At 41.9% G+C, this 18,186-nt stretch overlaps 1 protein-coding gene across 1 annotated transcript in view; it reads right to left on the bottom strand.

Annotated features, from left to right (window-relative positions):
- The window catches only part of MARCHF11 (membrane associated ring-CH-type finger 11), a 100,453-nt gene extending 85,140 nt beyond the window's left edge, over window positions 1-15,313 (bottom strand). The window contains exons 1-2 of the mRNA XM_044241724.1: window positions 14,756-15,313; window positions 13,369-13,524 (exon numbers count right to left, since the gene is read on the bottom strand). Coding sequence (XP_044097659.1) covers window positions 13,369-13,524; window positions 14,756-15,313 — 714 coding nt within the window. The remainder of the gene's footprint in view (window positions 1-13,368; window positions 13,525-14,755) is intronic.
- Between the last annotated feature and the right edge of the window lie 2,873 nt (window positions 15,314-18,186).

The following is an 18,186-nucleotide window of genomic DNA, read 5'->3' as shown; positions in this document are numbered from 1 at the left end:
TCCAATGTCTTCTCCTTGCTCTTAGAAGGAAACATGAATTCCTCATGACAGCCTACATGGTGAGCTACACTCCTGCTTCCCCAATGACATCACTTGCTCCTCCTCCATCATGGTCCTCTTTTTATTCCCTCCAATACACCAAGCTCTTTCCTACTTAAGAGTTTTTGGTTCAGCAGCTCTCCCTCTCAGCATACTCTTCAAAGGGTTTTTCAAAGGTGGGATTATCATCAACCTTTAGGTCTAAGCTCAGACATTGCCTCCTCAGAAAGACTTCCCTACCCCTTCTACCTAGATAGACTTAGACTTCCCCATAACTTTTTCCTAAAAAATGGGACCTGGGAATATTTTTAGGTTTACATAAAAGTTACAAAACTAGTATAAAGAGCTCCTATGTACTCTACACACAGTTTTCCTCATTAACATCTTAAATAACTAGGATACATTTGTCACAACCAATACAGTAACAGTGGTGCATCAGTATAATTAAGCGCCACACTTTACTAGGATTTCTCTAGTTCTTCTCCAGTGTCCTTTTTTTTTCTGTTCTACCATTCCATCCAAGATACCACAACAGTACATTCAGTCATTATATCTCTTGAGATATCTTCTATCTCTGTCTGTGACAGTTTCTCGGACTTTCTTATTTTTCCTTTGCAGTGTGGAAGAGCCCTGGTCAGGTACTTTAGTCTCTCTCCTAATTTGGTTTGGGCTGATGTGTTTCTCATTATTAGACTAGGTTATAGGTTCTTAAGAGGATGACCACAAACGTAAAGTAGTCTCATTCACATCATAACAACAGCATATGCTATGAATAGGACTCATCACAAGTAATGTTAAACTTGACCACCTGGCTAACATTGTTATTTGCCAGGCTTCTCTACTGGAAGGTCACTCCCCTGCCTCCTTATACCTTGTAACTGATCTACTCTTGGGAAGCAGGTCGCTTAGTATATCCCATACGCAGGAAGGTACAGCTGCAACACAACTCCATCATGCGATATGCATGCATATATATATATATATATATATATATATATACACATATACATACATACATATTTGGAGTTCTTCAGTTAGGGAGATTTGTCTCTTCTCTCCCATTCACTCATTCAATCATTTATTTATATCAATATGCACTCATGGATGTTTATATGATAGTATGAGTTATCATCCAATACTACATTATTTATTTCATTGCTCAAAGTGTTCCAGATTTAGCCATTTCAGGTTGGCCTTTATGTTGCATTGCGATTCCTCATCCTTTTGTTTTTTGAGCATTTCTTTACCCTAGTATGAGGTACTCCAGCCTCATCTTGTGTAAGATCACCATTTTGTATGTGACTGGTTCCCTTGATTGGAAAATGGAAACCAAGACCTAGTGCTAGGTGAGTTTATTATTACTGGTGTGTCACAACCATTAGGCCCTCTCAGCAGACAGAGCTAGGAAATGGAGGTATGTATACTAACCCATGCATAAGCACATATCTATAAATATTTATATCTATCTTAAGCAAACCATGAATTTATACTGATGTCTCCAACTCTAATCCAGGGCCATGCGGCTCACTCTAGCATGCCCTGTTTTAACCACTCAGTTTATTTACAATAGAAGTATTAACATAATCTATAATTACCTACTTTTTAAAATGTATTTGCTTACTTTTTTATGGTCTATCTCTCACCATCAAGGATTTAAAATAAGAAGCAAAGTTTCACCTAACTCTGTAGCTCTAGGGCCTAAAACTGTCTGCTATGTACTGGTGATAAATTTGTTGGATGTGTGAAAAAATAATCAACAGAAAAGTATTGATTATATAATTCTAAATAGGAAATAACAAAGATGGAATATTTTGAAGTTAACCCCTGACATGAGTAAAATCATCATTTAGACCAAAAATAAACACATATTAATCCATTGCTATGCCCTGTTACATTAGCCTCTACGCATTCATCATCACTTAGCACTGAAATCTTCCCTACAAGCAATTCAAGGAATGGTTGGTGTTTTCCCCCTAAAATTTACTGTAGCAGAGCTTAATCATGTCCAAAATGAAAGTAGCATCTTCTTCTTCTTCTTTTTTTTTTAAGATTTTATTTATTTATTTGACAGACAGAGATCACAAGTTTACAGAGAGGCAGGCAGAGAGAGAGGGGAAAGCAGGCTCCCCGCAGAGCAGAAAGCCCGATACGGGGCTCGTTCCCAGGACTCTAGGATCATGACCTGAGCTGAAGACAGAGGCTTTAACCCACTGAGCCACCCAGGTGCCCCAAAAGTAGCATCTTCTATCTCAAATTTCCTTTTCTGTAACAGTAGAGTGCAGGTCAGAGAGAAGAGCCAGGCAGGAAGTAGGGAGATGAGATGAGTCCACCCACTGCTACTTGTTTCAACAAATTACTCAAAAAGTTCTCAATATCCAATAGTCTTAACCCTCCATAGTCTAAGAACCATCATGTCATCCAAAGTTACCCAACAAATTTTGGCACCATTACTTAAAATCTTGTTGGCTTAGCATTTTTTCACTTTTTACTCCTTCTCAAATCACTGTCTTGTCTAGATCTGAAAATGACTTTAATAGAAGTTAGAGCAGTAGGACTGAGAGTCCACCATCAAAGTAAAAAAAGAAACAGTTTCAATGAACTATTGGGATTTCATCAAGATCAAAAGCTTTTGCACAGCAAAGGAAACAGTTAACAAAACCAAAAGACAACTGACAGAATGGGAGAAGATATTTGCAAACGACATATCAGATAAAGGGCTAGTGTCCAAAATCTATAAAGAGCTTAGCAAACTCAACACCCAAAGAACAAATAATCCAATCAAAAAATGGGCAGAGGGCATGAACAGACATTTCTGCAAAGAAGACATCCAGATGGCCAACAGACACATGAAAAAATGCTCCACATCACTTGGCATCAGGGAAATACAAATCAAAACCACAATGAGATACCACCTCACACCAGTCACAATGGCTAAAATTAATAAGTCAGGAAATGACAGATGCTGGTGAGGATGTGGAGAAAGGGGAACCCTCCTACACTGTTGGTGGGAATGCAAGCTGGTGCAACCACTCTGGAAACAGCATGAAGGTTCCTCAAAAAGTTGAAAATAGAGCTTCCCTATGACCCAGCAATTGCACTACTGGGTTATTTACCCTAAAGATACAAACGTAGTGATCCGAAGGGGCACGTGCACCCAAATGTTTATAGCAGCAATGTCCACAATAGCCAAACTATGGAAAGAACCTAGATGTCCATCAACAGATGAATGGATAAAGAAGATGTGGTATATATACACAATGCAATACTATGCAGCCATCAAAAGAAATGAAATCTTGCCATTTGCGACAACGTGGATGGAACTAGAGGTCTTATGCTGAGCGAAATAAGTCAATCAGAGAAAGACAACTATCATATGATCTCCCTGATATGAGGAAGTGGAGATACAACATGGGGGTTTGGAGGGTAGGAAAAGAATAAACGAAACAAGATGGGATTGGGAGGGAGACAAACCATAAGTGACTCTTAATCTCACAAAACAAACTGAGGGTTGCTGGGGGGAGGGGGTTGGGAGAAGGGGGATGGGGTTATGGACATTGCGGATGGTATGTGCTATGGTGAGTGCTGTGAAGTGTGTAAACCTGGCGATTCACAGACCTCTACCCCTGGGGATAAAAATATATTATATGTTTACAAAAAATTTAAAAAATTTTAATAAAAAAAAAGAAAGAAAGACAGTTTCAGAAGGGATGAAAAGGTGATTTTACATTCAAAATTTTCTTTCAACTTCCAGGTTTGAGCTTGGTCCTAGAGGATACAATGTGGGTAAAGATCAATAACCTTTCCTCTCTAAAAGGACAAGGGCTTCCCCTGGCGATCTCCCATCTACTTGTTCCCAGTAAAACAATAAGGGAAGATGTCAAGAAAAGGAAGAGAAAGATGGAATGAGTGTGAAACAAATATTTATTGAATGCCACATATATTCCTAGTAAACCCTATGCTCTTTTCTACTCTACTATAAACTTTTTAAGTTCTTTATTTTTTTCTTTATACTAATAGAGAGATGCCTCTTACATGCATATTTATGTAAAAAATTGCAAATGTAACATAGAAAAGAAGTTAATATTGGGGCGAGAGAAAAGAGCACAAGAACAAAAGTATTTCCTGGAATAATCTGGAGTATTCTTTCAGAAGAAAATAAGTAAAATTCCCTGATATTTGTGAGAAATGTTATCATGCTTAAAAAATTTTTTAACAGGCTGAACAAACCAAGGCAAGCCTGTATACATTTCTTGAAATAGCTCCTTGTTTATTTGAACTATATTGTAACTCAGAGTCATGACACAAATTAGCTTTGTGGCACAAGTGCATGTCCATATATAACAAAGGAGTGCCCAGAAGGTTCCTGTAATTAGAGCTAGATGCATATGGGAGGGCCCCCTGTGCCCAAATTAAGCTTTGGCCACTTGCACAGAATTAGCATACCAAAATGAGAAACAAAACCAAAAGGCATATTAAGACAAGGGCACTTTTTACTATGATAAGGATACACTGCCCAACTGTGATCACAGTGAATTGTCTTGAAGAGATAAAAACTGGAGAGAGCATGGTTTTTATATAGTAGTTTCCAGAGCATACCACACCCAAAAGGAAGGACGGAATAAGAACTGTCTCCTCAGTAAATTCTCTTACTGACTTTGTCTATAGAGAAACGCTGCCAGGTTTCTGGCATGTCTTCCCTCGTGACTGCTTCCTGTTGAGGCCGTCCACCTCTACTTACATGGGACTTCCGTTTCCATAAATCTTGTTGAACAGCTGTTGAATTATAAGTTACACTCGCAGGGGAGATGCTGTCAAATATCCAAGGATACAGAAAGCTCAAGCCACAGTAGTTTTTCCTGGAGAGATCTCTGAGTCTACCATCCATTTACTGGTAATTGTAGGTGACCATCTCCTGCTGGTCCCCTCCCTCCTGCCCCAAAAGGTCAGAAGCACACTCCCCTTGCCTGCAGTCATACCACATTCGACTCTTACACGGTCCAAAGACAGAAGGAAGCCAAGTTTATCGGTCACATCACAACAAAGCCACACCCCAAGCAGGAAATGAGCAAGGAAGAAACAGTCCATTCTCTTACTACATTTCCTTATGTTGGAGTATTGTTATCACCAGTGGGAAAGCACCTTTGAAGTTATCTTACAACTGTACAGACCTTTTGTCAAAGAAAAAAAAAGTCACCTTGTTTTCAGCCAGGTGAAAAGATTCCACACCAAAAAAGTTCTACCAAGAACACGTTCTTAGCAGCCGATCTATACCCATGATCATACAGCAAAATTTCCGACAAATTATTCAAATTCTCAGGACAGACCTTAGATTAAATCCTTCAACCAATGACAACCTCAAGAATTTCGCAAGTATGTTCCACATGGGTAATTCCACATTCACAGGGACTCTTTTCATGACATTTTATTCTGTGAAAAGAGCAAACATGTCTCTCTGGAAACTTTTTTTTTTTTTTTAAATTTTAGGTTTTAAAAATAGATCCCTTTATTACCCTTACGGTTTTTTTCCTGTGGTCTGAAGAACTGAACATACTTTGCCCTAGCACGTTGAGAACAGAATTCTTAGAAGAGCAATTTAAGAACAAGTTAAGAACTAACAACCAGTAGATGGCTTAAGTGTGAGCAAAGAAGGTAATTCATTTTCCTTAGGACACATTCTCACTGCAGGAATAGGAACATAACCCCCATGGTTCAGTTCACCTTTCAAGACATTCGCTTAAGCATTCATTCATTCATTCATTCATTCTACAAGTATTCATTGAATGACCACAGAGTGACCAAGAAAGAGAAGTTTTCCCAAGCTATGTTGAGCTGTGTTACATTTGTTCTGAAACCCTTCCCACTCACTGATAAGCTTGCCCTCCTAGAAGGCAAGCTTGAAAACCCCAGTCAAACTAAATATTACTTTAAGGCATTCAAAAGGTGGTATTCTAAGCATATCTGTTGGGTTGCAGATAGTCTGGAAGGACTTGTTTTAGGAATGGATCTGCGAACACTCTCAAAAATGCATTCTACAACTCAAGGAAATGAGAAGGTGGTCTATTCCAGGGATGCTGAGGGCTTACTCTGGGATGTCTCTCTGCCTTCTGCTTCTAACTTAACTAAAGCTCCTCCTGGAAATGGAGGGTTGAGTCTGACACAACCAAAAAATGGTTTAGAAGAAACAATGGTTTTAATATTTAATATTAAAAAGTTAATAACATTTTGTTTTTGGAGCTACAGTGCCACCATTTTCTGAATGATAGAGGTTTATGACAATTTCGCTCAAAATTACAAAGAAACACAAATTTTGGAACACTTCACCCCGATTTCATTTCCTAAGAGGTCAGAAAACACCTTTGTCCATACTGATACTCAATTTGTTTAAATCAGGGGTTGCCAAATCTATGTGGGCCCAATCCAGTTCACCACCTCTTTGTGTTGTCCACAAGTTTTTAAATTTATTTTTTTTAAGATTTTATTTATTTATGTGACAGAGAGAGACACAGCGAGAACAGGAACACAAGCAGGGGTGATGCGAGAGGGAGAAGCAGGCTCCCCGCTGAGCAGGGAGCCCGATATGGGGTTCAGTCCCAGGACCCCGGGATCATGACCTGAGCTGAAGGCAGACACCCAACAACTGAGCCACCCGGGCACCCAGTTTTTAAATTTTAAATGGTTGGGGTTGAGGAGAGACAAAAGGAGGGTCTGATTTCCTGACACATTATGGTTACATAAAATTCAGATTTCAGGGCCTACAAGTGAGGACTTACTGGCACACAGACACACCCATCCCTTTATACAATGTTTATGACTGCTTTCATGTTAGGACAGTAACGATAATATTTTAGGCCCTCAAAGCCTAAAATATTTATTCTCAGGCCCTTTATAGAACTAAACTCTGGTTTATATAATAAGATAAATGTCATCAAGCGAAGACATTTCGGAGCTACAGCAAGGTTCCTCTACTTCACTACTCCCAAATTTTCTCGCCACCATAACTTGCTTTGACCAAAAACGTCTGCCCAAGCTCCATCCCGGCAGGGGTTGTGGGCAGGGGTTCTTTCTTCTACAGGCAACTCGGTAGAGGGGCCAAGAGAGTAAAGAAGAGGAAGATATCAAAATGGAAACACACTTAAAAAGAGGTAGGAAATGAAGAAAAGCAAATGTGTGTAGAAGAGAGTTCTGGAGAGTTTCACCCGTCTGGGCGACACCATCCCCAATCCTCTTTCAATAAAGGGCAGAGGCCCAGGTGGACACACAATGCCTAAATGGACTCCATCTCTTTTTACTATCATCTCAGAACAATCTGGCTTTGAGACAAATTGTAAAATCCCAGTACATGTGGCCGATACAATAAGGTAGATGGCTTATAAGTAGTACACAAAGTGTAATTTACATATTTTATTCAGCAGAGAATCATTAATCTGTTCTAGTGAGTAAAATGAAGATCCATGTGTTTTGAGAATTAGTAAGCAAATGAAACAAAAATAATTTCAAAGGCGAGCAAATTGCCTCATGATGTGTTCTTTGTTTATTTTGACATTTTTAATTACCTATAAAATATGCCAACATATGCATTTAAATACTACATTTTAATGTTGTTTCTCGGTTGTTCAGGCATGTTAATGAAAAGCTTCTCTTCAACTTGCCATTTGCTAGCAAACCTTCAGAGAATGTTAGTAATAGCAACAGTTAGGGGAAAAAAGAAAAGAAAAGAAAAGGGGACGCTCACCACGCCAACATTTTTAAGCCATAAAATGCAAATGCTCTGAAGCACTTCAAATGACAGCACGCAATACTGCTAAAGTTCATACTCTGATGTTTTCTTATTACATTTTCAAAACCACAGTCAGTTTTCTAGAATAACTTGCCAACTTCTCCTAGTGCATCAGCTACACCGTGAGAATGATTACATCACTTCTGAAGGTAGACCGCCCCTTTCGTGACACAGCCCTGGTCCTTGAGAAGTTAAAGTTCTATGAACACTTTACAAATATGCCCCAGAACAAGAGCCCTGAGGAACCTACCTGGTGCCAACTTCCTCTCTAATTCAAAACTGTCACGATGAGCACCAGGGTTTTAAGAATATGGATAAAAATGAAAAACACTCCCAAGTCGTTTGTTCTCCCTCCCAGGAGACCTTCCCGTCATTCCTACTGCTATGAGCCGACCTGTTGCAGACAGCACACTGTAAGTGTTGAAAAGAGAAGCCATAAGGGGAATGCAGAGAAAAATGTCACAGGCTAGTAAAAACGTCCAGAAGCCTAATATTCACAAAGGTATATATGGCCCCATGCAACTTTCAATGCTGTCCCAGGCAAGATCCTTCTTAGGTCTCTCCTTTGGTACTCTAAGTAAGGCAGGAAGAAGGAAAGCTGATGGACACCACACTTCACCCTGACTGATGCTCTGCCCACTGTCTGTGCCTCTTCGGGATGCTCCCCAGGGATCTCTGGGGGCTTCTCCAACCTCTTCTTATGCACACACACATCCCACCCAGCACGGAGATTTCCCAGTGTAAACAAGTGACACCTGAGAAGCTGAGCAGCGCTGTGTGCTTGGCTACCTGTGGAGGCATCTCGGAACTCCACTTATGAGCAGACTTCAATAAGGACCCCTGCGGAGGGGTATCTGGAAAGTACAGATGCTCCTGTGTGCTGAGAACATTGTATTGCATTACACCCCTGAGTTTTTTAAATGCCGATTCATTCATTATTTACAAAAACAATTTTTTTCAGACACTGAGACGGGCTCTCCCAGAAAAAGCAGAGGGGTAAACATCTAGTGAAAAAGAATGATACGGAAAGAGAAGTCCTTAAATTCATGTTGGTGACAAGAGACTGAAGGACACGACAGGGACCCATGAATGACTGAAGGTCCCCATCTGTTAGCTGAATAAACAAGTAATAATAATCAGAGCCAATATTAAAATGGCACCTACTCTGTGCTGGGCACTACTCTAACCAGTTTACAGATACTATGTATTTAGTCCTCAAAACATACATTATATTATATATTATATATGTATATATATAATATATATGTTATAATAAATACATATAAATTTAGTCCTCAAAATAGTAGATAAAATAGTTGCCCTTATGATCTTTTAAAGATGAGTTAACTGGCAGGCCCAGTCGGTGGAGCCTGAGACTCTTGAACCCAGTGTCACACGTTCCAGCCTGAGGTTGGGTTTAGAGATCACTTTTAAAAAATGAGCTAATGAGGCACAAAGAGTTCAGTAAGTTGTACAAGTTAACACCAGGAGTACCTCCCATTTACAGTGTATTTTTCTGTTTAGGCAATGCGCTCAGTCTTCTGTAACAAGTCTTGAGTTTCCCATACAATATGTTAACCAAATAAACGCTATCTCTTCAAACATCTGTATTTCTTGAAAAAGTTCTGAAAGCATCCATAAACTTGAATATAGCTTAATTAATGTCACCAACATCGCAAGATAAATTTGCTCTGATATATTCTTAGATTCCACTAATTTTATACCGTGTTATGAGATTCAAAGCAGAATTAGCTTTTACTCTTAAAATATTACTAGTGCACCATCTTGAATATGTTAACCAATGAAATAGATTCTACAAGTAGGTAGGAGGGTAAATGCATGTTAATTACTTGGATTGTCTTAATTAACTCCTACTGCTAATGACACAGCAATTAAGGTTTAAATATGCTTAGAGGATACATCGGGTTTCCTACTGGGTCGTGTTGCTGAACACCACCAACATCCAAAGGAATGGAGAGTTTTACACCCAAGTTCTCAAAGACCTCTCATTTCAATGGGAAAAACAAGTAAAACTTAAGTTTTAGACTGTGCAGCACAAGGTGCATGCGCACACACACACACACACACACACACTTTTGGTTAGCTGCCCTTCTCTGTCCCCATATCCCTCTGAGCACCAGGAGATTACCCCATGGTAGTAATCATTTCTGAAAGTGCTTCAGGGTATGCATCAAGCTTCACTGATGGAGGCAACCTCCCATACATTTTTTTTTTTTAAGTTTCCTTATTTCTGAGCACTAGGAGGTACATCATGGTTCCTGTTGACTTATCTGGGCTTAACAAGTACTTGAAGCAGAGACCAGGGTAGGTAGATAGAGCGATTTTTAGAAGCTATCTCCTGTTGTGAATTAAAGATAGCGATTCTCTTTAAAAGAAGGACAGACTCCAAAGGTGAAGTCTATTTTCCCTTCTCTTGAATGTGGGCTGGTCCTGTGACTTGCTTTAATCAAGAGAAGGCAGCATACATGAAACTGTGTCACTTCCAAGATTGGACCTTAAGAAATCTATATGCACTTGGAATTCAACCAGTATACTGTGAAAACATGGAAAGAGAACTGAGGCACCAGTTGACAGCCCCAGCTGGGCTTCCAGCAGACAGCCAGCACCAAGAACAAGTCCTACAAGTGAGCCATCCTGGATACTCCAATCTAGTCAAACCTCTGGATGCCATGGCTCCCAGCTGACACCAAATATGGAGAAGAACCTTCCAGCTGACCTCAATCAGCCCGGGCTTTGGAGAGATCATGACAGATTGTTGTTCAGACTACTAAGTATTTGAGGTGATTTGTTATACAACAATAAACGGTCAAAGCCTTTCTAGACCATCTTAGAGACCCAGGGTAAAACCGGTTCCTGACTCATCTTTGCACAGGACAAGCCATGATGGAATTGAGATCACCTTCTAATATGGGGCATGGAGACTAAGACCATGGACCTCAGAGCCAGACTGACTAAATTTGGAATCCTGGTTTTGCCTTTGACTAGATATGTATCCGTAGAAGTTATGTAACTTTTCTGTGTCTGTCTCAGTTTGCATCTGTGTAAAATAGTGATTATACTATTCCCTACCTCATAGGTTTGTTATGAAGATGAAACATCAGTATCAGCATATGTAAAGCACTTAGAACAGTGCCTCGCACAGAGTACGTATTCAGCAAGTGTTCTCTGTTAATATTATTATTGATTCTCTCTTCTGTTCTACATCCAAGGAACCACCCACTCGCAGCCATGGAGGGCTCTATACTTAGGACAGAGGGATAAGGAAAGTGAAGGGCGGGTGCCAAAACATACTTCCTGTTTGATCCTACACCATGAAGAAATGGATTTCTGCCAGGTCATAAAAGTGTGCATGTGATAAATGCTAAATCTGATAGGCCTCACACCAGCAAGGGAGAAAGCCAAAAATCAGAGTAAATGCTCACTCTGTAGGTGATCCGTAAGAGAAGCGTCAGACAATTAATAAAACTTCATCTGAGAATAAATTGCTCCTATGTAGAAGAATCCACACTCTAGGAACCTTATAACTGATTTCCGTTCATTAAAAGTACTGAGTTTTTTTGGCATATAACAAGTTATTTTCTTGGGTATGATCTAAGCGATCATCATCACACTCATATCAACTTTGTTTCTGAATATTATTTTGTAATTCACTCTAACAAACAGGTCACCTTACAGATCAGGGCAGTATTTGCTTATGTCATAATAAAATTAATTCTAGTGTATCGTAACACTGGGTTAGTTTGGGGGTTTGGGTCATTTTTTAAATTTTTTGGTCATATCGTATACGCACTTTGGGGAAATGTTTTTGTTAAAATAACATTGAATGATTTCGTTTTATAAATGAAGAAAACAGAATAGCAAATCAATTCATTTTGCTATAGAATTACCAAATAGTACTTTTTGCCCCAGCCCTTTATCTCTTCTCTATTTTAAAATTATATCAAGGACCTATTTCTGTTGACTTCAAAATTGATCATCCAACATGAATTAATATATGATAGCCATACGTTTCTGAAATACTTAGCATTCTATTTGAGCTCTTGAACTTCTGGCCATAACGCTTCTTTGGGGACTTTTCACTAGAGTTCCAAACTCCCCCCTTCTCATCTCCCCATGTTTCTAGTCATAGAATTATTGGAGATTCAGTGATACCACTCTTATCCTTATATCCACACATGATTCCATCTGTTTTTCAGGGCAACTTTGATAGATCTATAAATTGATACCCAGGTAGTTCAGTCAATTGGAGGTTCTGGGAACAATTTTCAGCATGATAGTATCACTTTTCCACATGAGTTATTCTTCTCTCCAAACTATTTATAAGCTTTTGGTCAACTTGAAAAAAAAAATCCACATTTTCATCTCATGTCTGCTAATCATGCTTTCAATGATGACTATCAGAGATGCAAATTAATTGCAGACCATATGAAGGATGTGCAAATTAAAATCTATGAAATTTAAATTATTAATGCAGTAGTAATTCAGCTTCCAGTTTCCTTCTGCAGTCACTAACAGTTTCACCTATTTTATAGTGCTCAATGCAAACTACATTTGTTAAACAGAAACAAGGGACACTAGATTCTATGACTTTCTTCCCTTCCTAACTTTTCAGTTCCCTTCCCCCTCTTCCTGCTACTGCAGCCTTGGTCTCTGTTTTGAACTTAATCTTTTATATCTGCTTAACTTCAGCCCCATGTTACTACCAGATCTCATCAATTACACACTATTCTGCTTTAATTTAATATGTCATTCTTAATATTTTGAATTTTACATCCCACCGGTCTTTTCAAAGAATCTGAATCAGTTCCACCGTGAAAAAACCAAGGCCTGTTTTTCCAAGGGCATTTGTAGGGTTATGGGTATTGTGTTTTATGTGATTATACACATAAAGTTTAAGACTATACACAGCAATTTCAGTGGTATTATTGAGAGTAACTGTTGGAAATATTTCTGCATCCACTATGTGTTGAACACAGCAAATGAAAGTAGCCAAAGTTTCCAAATGCAGCATCATAAAAAAAGAGCCCAGTCAAGTGAAAAGAGTTTTCAGATTAAAACTAATAGATTCCACTGAAGTTTCCAGACTCGTAAAGTTCTGCTTTACTTGCGTGTGTTTCCCATAAATGGAGCCCATTCTGAGCTTCAATGCTTAAATTAACAAAAATATTATTAAAATAAATTATGTAATATTTCTAATTAAAATTTAATTGAAGCATAAGACAGTTTACCAACTTTAATTGAAGCATAAGACAGTTTACCAACTTGCCCTTTTAGAAACAAAGATGGGCATAACTTTACCAAAAAGCAACAAATTAATAAAGAAAACCACTTGAATAAATTGTCTCTTGAGTTTCTCAGACAAAAATGTCACAAATTTCTCAAAGCACAACTCAACAAATTCTAAATCTTGGCTTATTTGATTTGCATAAAATGTTTGTAAGTAACATATATAAATATCCTTAGTAGTCACTAAACTCAAATGCACACATGTTTAGTGAAAGCATTTTAGGAAAAAAAAAAAAAATGTTTACCTGGCAAGGCTGTTTCATTTTAATGGCTATGACATGGTATCTGTAACAGCAGAGCTCACAGGTCCAGGAACCCCTCTCACTGATCCACTTTAGCAGGCACAGCTGATGTGTATATCGAACTGACCCATCACAGCGGCAGGGGTTTAACAACTCCCCCTGAAAAGAAAACAGCTCATGAGAATATTTACACTTGTGTGTCAATTTTAAAAACAAAACAAAACAACACAACACAACACTTGCTTTCTTTTCTTTCAAAGCCATTTACCCGGAAGGATACCAGCATCAAACTATCCTAGAAAATAAAACTAAATTTTTATACCTCTGGTGGGAATGAAACTAAAGTCTTAAAACTATTTCAAAGATATTGCTTAGACTTATGACATAAATGTTCTACCAACATTCAAAATGTCTGCAAGATATAGCTCCCAATACCCTTGGGGGAAAGCTGTACTATTAAATCTCTTTAATAACTTTTAAGTGGATGGTCAGATGCATTTCCTCTGCAGTTATTCTTAATCATCGCTAAAGAAGAAATGCGTGGCATCCCAGAAAGTAGCTTGCAATAGCATTATGCTTTTATTTTTTTCTAAATGTAGCATCATAAATATTGACTTAGGGCACTATATTCCTGAAAGCCTGCATATTCTTATGCAATTTCCTTACTTTTAAAAATATTAAACCTAATGTATTCTCAGATCACGTAAAAGACAAATTATCCTCTTGTCTCTATGATTACTCCCATATAAGTTTGCATGCACCTCTAATGGAGTTTTTAATTTTAGTTTTTAATTTATGTTTCTAACAAAATACAAAATACATTGTTAGCTAAATAGGCTTTCTTTCACAAGGTCAAAGTACATTCCTATTTCTCTTGTAAAAACTGTACCATGTTCTTCACATCAGTGCGATTAAGTCAACATTATTTGCAATATGTAAGGACTCTGTCCTTTTTGGTTCTGGCATGCCTCACCCCCAGTTTGTATTCTAAGACTATCTGCCTCAGGACACATTTGTAGAAAAAAGGATATAGGTTTGTTTTTCTCTATAAACCAAAATCCATTTAGCAATTTACAAAAGATACTTAGGACATGATCCTTAAAGCACCTGAGGAATGCGTAACTGCAAACCAGGTGGGGGAAAAAAATAAGTATAGATCAAATTAAACCTTGCATTCGCCACCGGGACATTTTCATCTGCCTTCGCGGAAAGGGAAAAGGGAACACAAGTAGCAGCCGCTCAGTTGGCCGGACTAGACAAGCCCGACTGGCGAGGACGTCGGAGGCGAGTGCTGTCCGCGGTGCTGAAAGGTCGACCGTCCGGGGCAGGAGCCAGTCCAGTCCAGACCAGAGCCCACTGCCAGCTGCTCTGAGGTCCCCCAGGGCCTTACCTGCTCCGCGCCCTGGAAGCAGATCTTGCAGATGGGCTGGTGGTGCTGGTGCTGGTGCCCGGCGCGCTGGTCGCCACCGCCGCTGCTGCTGCTGCGGCTGCTACACACCGAGCGCGTCTCGGGCTGGTCGCCGGCGCCCCGCCGCTCGCCCTCCCCGCCAGCGCCGGCCTCAGGCTCCCCGGGGACGCCCTTCACCGCCGCCGCCACCTCAGGGATCGCCGCCTCTGGAAGGCGCCTCAGACCTTCCCCCGAGTCGCCAGCCGCGGACACCTCCTGGCCGGCGGGCGTCAGGGGCGGCGGCGGCAGCTCGTCCGCGCCCCGGCGCCGCGGGACCAGCTCCGTCGGCGGCTCGTCTGGTCCCGCGGCGCGCTCGGGGGACGCGGGCGGCGCGGGCAGCGGTGGCAGGTAGCGTGGGAGCGCGGGGACCGAGGCCGGCTCTCCCGGCGGCGGCGGCGGCGGCGGCGGGGGAGGCGATGGGGGAGGCGAGGGGGGCGGCTCGGTGTCCCCGCTCTCCGCCCCGCGGCGCAGACTGCCGCTGAGGCCGCCCTCAAAGCTCATGGTGGTGCCGCCGCCGCCCTCCTGCCAGCCCAGCCGGCGGGCCGGGCTCGGGCAGCAGCCGAAGGGAGAACGGAGGGGGCGGGAGGACGGAGGGAGGAGTGGAGGGAGGGAGGAGGGTGGGGAGGGGGACCCGGGCCCCAGGGGCTGGGGGGCGGGACGGGGAGGGGAAGCGGAGGGCCCGGCGGCGGCGGCGGCGGCGGCAGAAGCTCCTGCTCCGCGGAGCCGCCGGCTCGGCTCTGATGGAGGCGGCGCCGAATTCGGCTGCGCGTGAGAGCCGCGCCGCGGGGGGGGCGGGGGGTCGGGAGAGGGAGGGGGAGGGGGGGGACTGGAGCCGCGCCGCGGGGGGTGGTGGGCGGGGGAAGGAGGCGGAGGGAGCGGGCGCGGGGCCGACGGGGAGGAGCGGAGGGGGCGTTCCGGGGGAGTGCAGGGGGATGTGGAGGCGGCGGGTGCGAACCCCGACTGGGGTGCGGAGACCTCGGGCCGGAATTCAGGGAGGGGAGATCCCCGAGCCGCCTCCGCGGACCCCGCCCCGGGGCAGCTCACGTCGGTTCCGGGGCGGATTACCCCTCTCCAAACCGCGCGGCACTGCGGCTCTCGGGAGCCTGGAAAGGGGGGAGGGGTCGGAGGCCACGGGTCCAGAAACCGTTACTGGGAAGGCAAGTGGGATGCGGCTGCGCCGGGCTGGGTGGGGCCGGGATGGTCGAACCCGAGACCCGCGTGGGAGTTGGGGAGCGCAGGCTGGTGCCCTGGGCTCACCCGCGATTGCTCCAGCCCTCTCAGAACCTTGTCCCTCAAGGGCATTCTCACGGATCCACTAGAGCCCTAAAAACCGAAGCCTCTGGAACCTATATCCTCCCTCTGCCCGTCTCGCCCCTGAATCTTCCCCGCGTCCTCCTCGCCCCCTCCTACCTGCAGTGAGTATCCTGGCTTATTTATAAATATCTTGGTGACATTGTCACAATCTTGGGTCATTGCCTGGAATGGTTCCTCCTAGTGAACCCTGGTGCCACGTTGTGTGGCGGGTGGTCACTTTCATCCTTGCCCTTTTTTAAAGGATTGTCCTCTTGGAGAAGTGGCTGTGTCCTCCGGTCGGGATTTTAAGCATCCCAAAGCTTCCGTATCTCCACTCCGCAAAATCTCTTTGGGACTGCTCTATGGGCAAGGCAACTTTCCCCTCAGTTCTTTTCTGAAAATAAACTGCCATACCTGCATGAAACTGAACGGAAAAGCGTGCACATGCAGTAGTTTCCAAATCCGTTCAGAGTAAACTCATGAAGTACTGGATTTATATAGTGCAATGTGCCCATCCAAATCAACGTTGATTTTCACTGTCCTAACAATTTAACGTCTTTGGCACAATCTGCTCTCTCTGGGCAGGCATTTTGGGCTGCATTTCATAGCTGAAGACCCAGGATCAGATAGGCAAAGTAACTTGTTCAAGGTCACCTGACTATTAACAGAGAACCTCTGAGCTCCTTGACCTCAGATTTTCTGGCTCAAAACACCTAATGATTTTCCCCCCATCCTCTGTTGTCTCCTAAAACAGTATTATAGTACATGGTATGTTTGATGGCGCTGACTCCCATTAATAGATGCTCTGAAACGATTGAGACAAACTACCAGCTTAAATTAATTTGTCCATTACACATTTTGGCAGTAAAAAAAAAAAAAAAAAATCTGTTTGTTAAAATATGAACAGCAGCAGCAGCAGCAGCAGCAGCAAAAAGCAAAAAGAACAGTCCTAGCTCTTTTGACATAAACTGGTTTGGCTGCAAAGTAGAGAAAGAAAGTAGTAAAAAAGAGTTCAGAAATGCTTTGTCACAAATGGTCCTGAATGAAATAGTTCCCAGGAATGTCCTCTAATACTTAGCCCCCGTCAGACTAGCTTATTTTTGGTACCAGAGTGGCAGGCAGCAAGCATATTTTTAAAATAATAATCCCTGGGTGTATTCGGAACTTATCACATTGAAGAAATGTTGGTTGTAGATAAGCTTTCATTTTCAATCTGCACCTGTCAAAATGACATTGCCACGTTTGTATGCTGCTACAGTCTTATGATAGAAGCCTTGATCCTAAGTTATTGAATTAAAACTATCTAAATTGTCTTTAAAAAAAAAAAACCCTGAATAATTCAATTTATATCCAGTAAATTTCTACCCAATGTGATACAGTCCATTATTATTTGAAGGACGGCCTAGAAGCTGCGAATTCTGTATAAAAACAACATGGAATGATTCAGACAGCAGAGTAGCATGGATAAAGGAGGAAAGAGCCACAATGCTGGATGTGTCCTCTTGGTTGATTGTTTCTGAAAAATAATTCCAGTAAAAGAAAATTAATTTTCATTGATACACTGAGAAGCCACATAAGAACATTATTTTTTCCAGCTATGACCTCCAAAGCTGACCCTTTCCTGAAAAAGGGAAATTTATTTGTTCATGTGATCCTTCTTCAGTTAACTCAGTGAATCTTAAATGGATCAAGGAAAAATACCTTTGTAACTCTGAAAGCATTCTCTGCTGTAGAAATATAGAGCATTGGGGAGCACAGAAAGGATGAACCACTCTAGCTGCTGGCATCCAAGGGAAAGAGATGATAGAGACAACAGACATCTGGTAACATCAGGGAACCACCAGCCACTGACAGGCATCCAGTAGCCAAAATGCGTCTACCAACTAAAAAATGAATGAGGGGAGAGGCAATTCTATTAATTTGAGTAAATAGTGGAAGGGACATCCAACCTGTATCAACCTATATGGAGAAGAAAGCTATAAATAACATAACAAATGCTTGGCATCTCCCTTATTATGTCTCCCTCCCTCATGCACACACCGAGTGAAATGTACCCTTCACCAGAACAGGTCTCTCATTAT

This window comes from Neovison vison, chromosome 1 (assembly GCF_020171115.1).
Source record: "Neovison vison isolate M4711 chromosome 1, ASM_NN_V1, whole genome shotgun sequence".
Lineage (NCBI taxonomy): Eukaryota > Metazoa > Chordata > Mammalia > Carnivora > Mustelidae > Neogale > Neogale vison.
Note: the sequence above shows the minus strand (reverse complement) of the source record. Positions and strands in the feature narration are given on the sequence as shown.